Below are 8,396 nucleotides of genomic sequence, written 5' to 3'. Positions count from 1 at the left end.
AACGAGAAAGATGCTCGTCTTCTTCTAGGAAGATGATTACAAAAATGAGATTTTCGTCTTTTTAGCTTTAGTTGATGCTGACCAGAGGTGCAAGTGAGAGAAGAAAGATTACCGAAGGGAGAGGAAGTGTCAGGAGGAAAAAGTTATCGACAATAATATTAGAGTTTGAAAACTAAACCTTAGAGGAAAAATGTTATTTTTTAAAACTTAACTTGAGGGAAAATAGCTAGTTTTTAAATTTATAGGAAAAAATAAGATAAAATTTTAAAAAATTAGAGTTTCGTTAATTTTAATTTTTTATAGTTAAAAAATAAAATTTTTAAAATTAAAGAATAAGAATTTAAAAATACAATATCCATTGGGTGGGAATAAGCCCTTCGCCTAATTTTTTAAGGCCTCAAATCAATATAGGGCCCACAACTTTGAGACATATCTTGTGCTATTGGGCCTTTGTAGTTGAAACGTACTGAAATTAATTAATCGAATATTAATGAAAATTTGCCACATGGGAGTGCTAGTAATTAAAATTGAATTAACATTAATTATTAATAAATAATAAAGAAATAAAGCCTAAATGCATGATGATCGCAGACGCGCTTGTAACTTAAATTAAAATAATAAAATTCAGTTTGTAAACAATTATATTGAAATCATAAAATACTGCAATCATATATAGCTAAAATAATCGTATCGAGTTAAATGAGTTAAAAAAATATTAAAATATTATTTTTCATAAATATTTTTGGTATAATTATTGTTGTAAAAATATATTAAGTCAATTTGATTTTAAGCTCTGATATCATGTAAAAATATATTGAATTTATAAGTAGATAGATCATAACTATATTACATAAAATTAATCAGCTTAATTAAAATTTAATCTATCACACTTATATATCACTTATTTATATTATTTTTATTTGATGTGAAACTCTTTAATCTCTAACAATTTTATAATATTTTAAATATTAATTATTATATTAATTAAAAATTAAGATATTTTTATCCTAAAAAATAAATAAATAAAGATAGAATTAGAACTAACATTAAGATAAAATATTTTATTACTTACAAAAATAAACAAAATATTGTTAATAATAAAAAATTTTACCATCAGCCAAACAATCTCTATAGGTTAAAAAACAAAAAACAGTACCAATTCCAACAAAGAAGAGCTAAGGACCCTTCGTTTTCATTGATCATTTATATGACTACAATGGTTTTCCACTATAAATTTCATTCGAGAAACTTTTATATAAGACCTAGAAATCTATAGCAAAGCCATGAATCTCATATTCATATAGCTGACGAACTAACTTTATTATCACACTCTTTATTCCCAGAAAGACACAAATGTAAAACAAACAAGTACATTTTAATGAACTGACGGATCTTTGACTGATTTGGAAGACTGAAACCATTCGATAAAATTTTTTAAGGTGTCACTATCAACTCTGTAATGGAATTGAGTGAATCGAAGCAAATCTGCCCATGTGAAATCAGGGTACATCCTTGTCCCTTGGTTGCCCAGAAGCTCCGACGGAGGAGTCACCACCTTGTCATCTCTTGGGTTAACGAAGAAGGCCATTGATAGTCTATCTTTTTGTGTGTTAACCACAGCCCTATGCAGCACACTCTTGTATATCCCATTTGTTAATGCCTTCACATCCAACAACATCAATTAACAATATAAACAATATTATGTATACCCATTTTGATATATAAATATATACACATTTATATATGTTATCAATTGATTAAATATTAATTTATGTTTAATTTAAAATTATAAAATCATATAATTATATATATTAAATATATATATATATATTTTATATTTAAAATAGATATGCATAGATATACTGTAAATATTATCCATGCCAAATTAATACTCACATTAAAAATCATAGAGAAAACTCACCGTGAAAGTATCGCCAATATTAATGACTAGGGCACCGGGACGAGGCCGAACGGACATCCATTTGTTGTCAGCGAACACTTCTAAGCCTGCCATCTCATCCTGGTATAGAATGGTTAAAGATATCGGGTCACAATGAGCACCTGTGCCAAGAGTAAGCCCTGCCTCTTTGCAAATAGGATAGTAATTACATCTCATTGTACTGCGACTATCCTCAAAAAAGTTTCTGTAAAAATGTGGGTCAACTCCAAGGCTGATTGCCAGAAGTTCCATTATTTCCAGGGACAAGCACTTCATTGCTTCAGAGTATTCTTGATAAATCAATCTACAGAATTCAGAAAAATTGCATGTTACCATATATAATATGACTATTCGTAATCAAAAGTTAGGTTTAAGGTTCAATCTTACCCTGTCTGTTCAAAATCTTCACCAAAAGTGGATCTGAAGTAATTAACAACAACAGGTTCCTGAGAGTTCTCATGGAAATCGAAAGATAATGTCTCTTTCCAAGGCAATTTAGAGGAGAAACGATCAGTATGGGCATGGGCATATCCACAAAGTGCTCCAGGGATTTTCTCAGCCCTTGATTTTACGTCAGGTGGTAACTGGAAGAACTTTTCTGTTTGATCATATGCAGCTCTTAAAATTCGTGAGTCAACACCATGATTGATCACTTGAAAGAATCCATGTTTCAAGCAAGCTTCTCTGATGATTCTTGCAGCTTGTTGAGTTCCCACCTTGTCTCCTTTCAAGAATCCTTCAAGATCCACTAGTGGCTCATTCAGCTCTTCACAAGCTTCAACCAAGTCTTCCTTTGGCCACATGTAATTTTTGGGTACCGTTTCTTGTTTCACCCAGAAAGATGAGTCCATTTTGTGTTGGTGGAGAAGGAGCTAAACAAAAAAATGATGACAAGAGAAGTGAAGAATGATGTGAATCTATTTGGAAATAGAGATGTTTAGTAAGGCGCATGATGCACCACTTATATAGAATAGAATTCAAGGATCTTGAAAGATTTGCAAACCATTTAAAGTTGATCAAATCAAATTCCTTATTTCAGATATCTTACCATATAAAACTATATCTATCCCAGATTTTCTTACCAATTGTGGCTGTAGTGTAAAAAGATGTTGGTTGCCATACAAGGCGACTTTCATGGTAAAATAATGAAACTTTACTTTCTCTTACACATCCCACTGACATGATTTTTCGCCGCCAAGTGGAAGTACGCAGTATAAACCCCTTCGCAATACAGACTATGATTATAACATTAGAATTCAGCTAAGTTTTCATTTTTTTTTTAATCTACTACATTATTGACTAGAAAAGGTTACAAATTTGAGAAGGAATAATAAATAAAAATAATTTTTTTTAACGTAGTTTAGATCGCTAATCAACTGCCTACGACCACGGTTAAATTATTTATCTTTGTGCAAGTATTTTAATGAAATTTAGTTAGTGATTACAAAAGAAGATATTGTGTGACTAATATGCCGAGTGGAGACTTGGAATGCTTTATCCTTGGATTTCATCTTACAATCCCCCACATTTGAGTTGGTCCTTTATAATTATAATTATAGGACGAATAGGAAGAGTTACATGTAGATGTTGCATCAAAGAATTTCTAATTCAAATGTGATTCTAATGATTTATTTTTTATCCCAATTTGATAAGAGTCTATAAGTGCCCCTAAAGAAACGAAAAAAAAAGGAAAGGAAAAGAATCTTATCGATATTAAGAATATATACTACCATGCGGAGGTCTACTAGTTGTCTCTAAATGATAGGGCTTCTGTTTGCATTCCTAGAGGATTTGTGGATATGTAGCCTTTCTACTTACAGTTCTTGTGGATTGTCATTGATTAGTTACATTTTAAATGTCATACTTTGATTCAGGTCAAGGAGGAGTTTATCGATAACACCTACTGCAGTTTTTGGAATACAAATAAAATATTAGAAACGGTGTCTTATTGCAAAGATGACACGTGGAGCATCGCGGTAGGTTGTGAAAAGCTATAAAAATAAAGTTCATACAATATATTCAGTGTATCATGTACTCACTGTGTGTGCCAAACATGATGATTCACGTCACTAAGGAGTCTAGATTAGTGGTAATTGCTTCTCCATAGTTCGGACTCCCTATAAAAACTTGATGGCGATTGCTTTTTCATCCATACTTTTTCAAAAACTTCTGGTGTTCTTTGCTCTCTTTGGTAATCTTAATGTGATTTATTCATTAAAGGGACCCTTTAAATCTTATTACCTGCAGAAATCATATATGCTTATTGTTGTGAAGGTGGGTTTTATGACCTTGATTATATGTATATTCATATTGCATAGAGTTCTAGGGTTTGTTGTGCAAAAATATGCTACTGGGGTTTTTAAGTCACATTTCCAAGTAAATTCGGTGGCAAAAAGTATACAAATTGATTGTTGTGTTGTCTATGTTTTCGCTACATTGGATGGCCTGCATTTGTTCCACTAATTCCAGGGTTGAATCCTCAGTTTTCTATGTATGCTGAAAAGTCTTTGTTGTCATGTCATACAGTTCTCTAATGGTGCACAGCTTACGGTGCCTGCCTTTCTAGGTGGAGTCGTCAGTTTTCTATGTATGTTGAATCCTCGTGTGCTTTATGGTTGCACTGGCGTCCCTCGGCAAGTGATGTCATGGACTAGTTTGATCTTGGTGTATGAGTGGACTTTCACACTCTTCTTTCTTTTTTATCAGTGGGGAAGTACAGTGCATTCCAAGCAGGATCCTTCTTATAGAGACTTCTGATTATGACTCTGGAAAAGGTGCGTTAATTTTGACTATGTATGAGGGAGGTGGTTTATGTGGGTTAATAGAATAAAAAATGCCAGTGCCATTGAATGAAATACACACAATAGTTCCTTTCCTTCTGCCTTAAGTAGAAGTTGTTACTTCTTGTATGTGTTTCAGGTCATCAGCAGAAGGCTTCCGCTTGTGATATTGCTACATGGTATTACAAAATGGGGATGGTATTTTTAGCTGTAGCTCTCCCTTCTTTACCATGTTTATTTGCAGTCACAGCTCTTTTTAGAGGTAATTTGCTTTGAGAACGGTTTGCATTTTAATGCTAATCTAATGATTTAATAGTTGTTTGTTTAAAATATTGGAAGAAAAGGAAGAGTTGGGTTGCAGGTTGCAGCATTATTGAATTCTCTAACTTGCCTGTGATAATGATTTCAGTTGAAATTGAAACTAAGACCCTTTATTGTGGTTATATTTCTTCGCTCTTGTTTAATGGCTTTCATAAAACTTGGGTATGTCTTTGTGAGCAGTTCAAAGGATAGTATACTTTAACCGGATCATACTTAGAATCATATTAAAATTTTTTAATCGTAATTTGATCTGAATTATATAAAAGTTGATCTGATATGAATTCAAGAAATCATTTGGTTTGTTAGAATAAAATATTAGCTTGATAATTTATCATTTATTACTAATATTATCTTATTTTGTATATCAGTAATAAACAATTTTGATAGTTTTGTAAAAGGTAATATAAAAGATAATGTGATTATAGCCTCCATTTTAAGTATTAAAAAATTATCAAATTAATATTGATTTTATTATTTATAAATTTTTTAAGACAAAAATATTTTTATTTTCAATTAATATAATAAGTAATAAGAAGAATATTTTACAATAATTATATCCAATGATATTTAAATAAAATAATATCTTAATATTTTTTTATTACCTTTAAACAAATATGATAATTATTTATATATACTAATTTTTATCAAATTTTATCTAATATAATAATAATTTATATTTAATAATTTATTAAAGTTCCACTTTTAGTAATTGATTTAAACTATGCAACAAGTTGTGTTTGGGCAAATTTTGTTATTGGATTAACTTTATGCTAATTCAATATATATAATTTTCTTTTTAGTTTTATTTTTAGGCCAAAGGACTTAGTCCCACCCAAAGCATCTTGTTTTTCTCAATTTTTATCATTTATCTTTAAAAATCTCAAATACTCATCTATGGATAGTTAAAGTTAATAGTTTTAAAGGTAAAATCATTATTTCATCTGTAATATTAAAAATAAACTAAAATTTAATCTCATTTCCCCTATTTGAACTTTAAAAACTAAAAGTTTTCCTTTAAGTTAAGTTTTAAAAGATGACATTTCCCTCTTAGGGTTTAGTTTTCAGATCTTCGATGTCATCACCAATGATGAATATCTTTCGATGTTTTCTCTCCCTTCGACGACAAAACTTCTCTTGTTTGAAAGCTTAGATTACATCAATTGACATTAAAAAGAACTCTTAACTTCGTTGGGAAGACGAAGTTGTTCATCTTCCTTGACAAAGACAAGAGATCTCATCTTTTTCGAGAAATACTAGATCTCTTGTCTTCGTTAGGGAGACGATATTTCATCTTCCCCAATGAAACATCGTTTTTCACTAGGTTTACGGTTGTCGACTAGAGAGAAAGATGACGAGGGAGCAACTGCCGAAAAAAGAGAAATGAGATGTTGACAAAGAAGCTGTCGAATAATGAAAAAAACCTTAGAGAGGAAATTACTATTTTTCAAAACTTAAAGTAAGGGGGGAGCTTGTTACTTTTTAGGAATTAGAGGGTAAAAAAAATAAAATTTGAAGGAGTTAAAATTTCGTCAACTTTAACCACCTATGAATGGGGGGGGGGGGGGGGGGTGGTGGTGTTGTGGTGTGTGTGTGTGTGTGTGTGTATGAATGGGGGGGGGGGGGGGGGGGGGGGGGGGGGTGGTGGTGTGTGTGTGTGTGTGTGTGTGTGTGTGTGGTGTGTTTGTAGGGAGAGGGAATAATTTTTATCTACTTTTTCCCAGTCTCACGTAATGCCAGGTTAATTTCGAGTTAATTCAATATCCATTGGTTGCACATTACTAACATAATTTTATGATTTCTACCGAATTTTACTTATCAATATTTAATTATTAAATATTTGTTAAATTGATTTTCTAAATTCTTTTTTCACTTAATTTATATTTGTATATACTACTCCATAAGTTCTATTGGTTATTAATTAGAAAATCTAAATGAATTTAAATATCTTCATAAATATATTAAACAACTAAATGTGATCCAGTCTACTTTGAAAGTCAAATTGAGATTAATTTGGTATTAATTAATGGGTAGAACGATGTATATAAATAATATATATAAATTTATACATAAATAATGATATATCATTATATAATTAATATTGTTTTAGCTTTATTTCAGAATCTATTAATCACATTATAATATATCATTATTTGTGTGTAAGTTTATGAACGTAGTTTTATTGATAATTAATGTTGTAATAACTATATTTTAGATTTTCATTCCAACTCAAGGTTTTCAAAATCGAACTGGGATAAAAACCGTTTTAGGTATTGGTTTCGATCGAACCGGTTGGACCGTTTGAACTGGTCAATTAGACTGGAATTATAGTTTTATGTAAAAACCTAAAAATATTATGTCTAATTAATAATTTTATACTATGCATACTTTTCAGTTTTCATAATTAACAAAGTATATGTATTATTGAACATAAATCTAATAAGTAATAATAACTAACTTTGCATCAAAACAAAATATATGCATTAAACAAATCTAATTCTACAAACACATACATTATTAATTATTAAACACTCAAACAAATCAAAAATCTAATATATGTATTAAATAAAATCTAAAATCAACCAACTTGAATTACGAAAACAAATAAACATGATGATGATTTTGCTGGGTTGCTGTGCATCAATTAACCAAAAGAAAACAAAGACTTACTGTTACAAGTTTTGACAAAAGAATACAAATATAAAGTGTTACTGTCGCAGCAATTCAAAATAAATATAAACAGTTTATTTTTACTTTTCCAGAACGCACTTTTCCAGCTCTTAGTTTATACATTCAAATAGAAAAAAATTTATACGTTCAAACGAAAAAAATTTAAATCAAAATTACACAACCTTACAAGGACTAGCTTGCCGTCGGTATTGTTGGAGTACAATCGTTGGTTACTGTAGCACGGGAATTTGTCGTCTCAGCCTACAATATCGTCGACAACAACAACAAATACAGACATTAACATTTGTTGTTGTCTAGACCTTTGATCGAAACTAATATTAAGCAGTGTCCTTGTCGTCGTCAACTATTGTCGTCGTCGGCAAAAGATCAACTGTTGGGATGAAGTTAGAATAAGTCGCCGACAGCCAAAACTTCACAGCATGAAAGAAGAAAAAAAAGAAAGAAGAAAACTATTCACTTTTAAATAAAATACTGAACAATGAATCGCTAAACCGGGTTTGACCGTGAATCGGATGTGAACCGGCGGTTCAACCGCGGTCCAGCGCGATTTTTACTCTAAAACGGTTTTATCCATTATATAAATCGTCTACAGTATCGGGTCACGGTTAAACCGGTCAAACCGGCCGGACCGGTCCGGTTTTTCAATCATTGTTCCAACTACAAATGTA

General features: G+C 30.9%; 1 protein-coding gene across 1 annotated transcript; it reads right to left on the bottom strand.

Annotated features, from left to right (window-relative positions):
- Positions 1-1,157: 1,157 nt before the first annotated feature.
- LOC123221874 (gibberellin 20 oxidase 2-like) lies at positions 1,158-2,855 on the bottom strand. The gene is made up of 3 exons (XM_044644837.1): positions 2,327-2,855; positions 1,922-2,243; positions 1,158-1,660 (listed from the first exon to the last, which is right to left on the bottom strand). Exons 1-3 carry the CDS (start codon positions 2,788-2,790, stop codon positions 1,376-1,378), a joined length of 1,071 nt encoding a protein of 356 aa, XP_044500772.1. The 5' UTR covers positions 2,791-2,855; the 3' UTR covers positions 1,158-1,375.
- Positions 2,856-8,396: the final 5,541 nt, after the last annotated feature.

Source organism: Mangifera indica, chromosome 7 (assembly GCF_011075055.1).
Source record: "Mangifera indica cultivar Alphonso chromosome 7, CATAS_Mindica_2.1, whole genome shotgun sequence".
Lineage (NCBI taxonomy): Eukaryota > Viridiplantae > Streptophyta > Magnoliopsida > Sapindales > Anacardiaceae > Mangifera > Mangifera indica.
This window is presented reverse-complemented; position numbering and strand designations above follow the sequence as displayed.

Excerpts from the sequence above, each read along its gene's own strand:
- LOC123221874 (XM_044644837.1), bottom strand. The coding sequence starts at position 2,790 with ATGGACTCATCTTTCTGGGTGAAACAAGAAACGGTACCCAAAAATTAC. Across the intron at positions 2,244-2,326 it reads GAAGATTTTGAACAGACAGG|ATTGATTTATCAAGAATACT; the intron begins GTAAGATTGAAC and ends TGAATTCTGTAG. Across the intron at positions 1,661-1,921 it reads ATATTGGCGATACTTTCACG|GCATTAACAAATGGGATATA; the intron begins GTGAGTTTTCTC and ends TTGGATGTGAAG.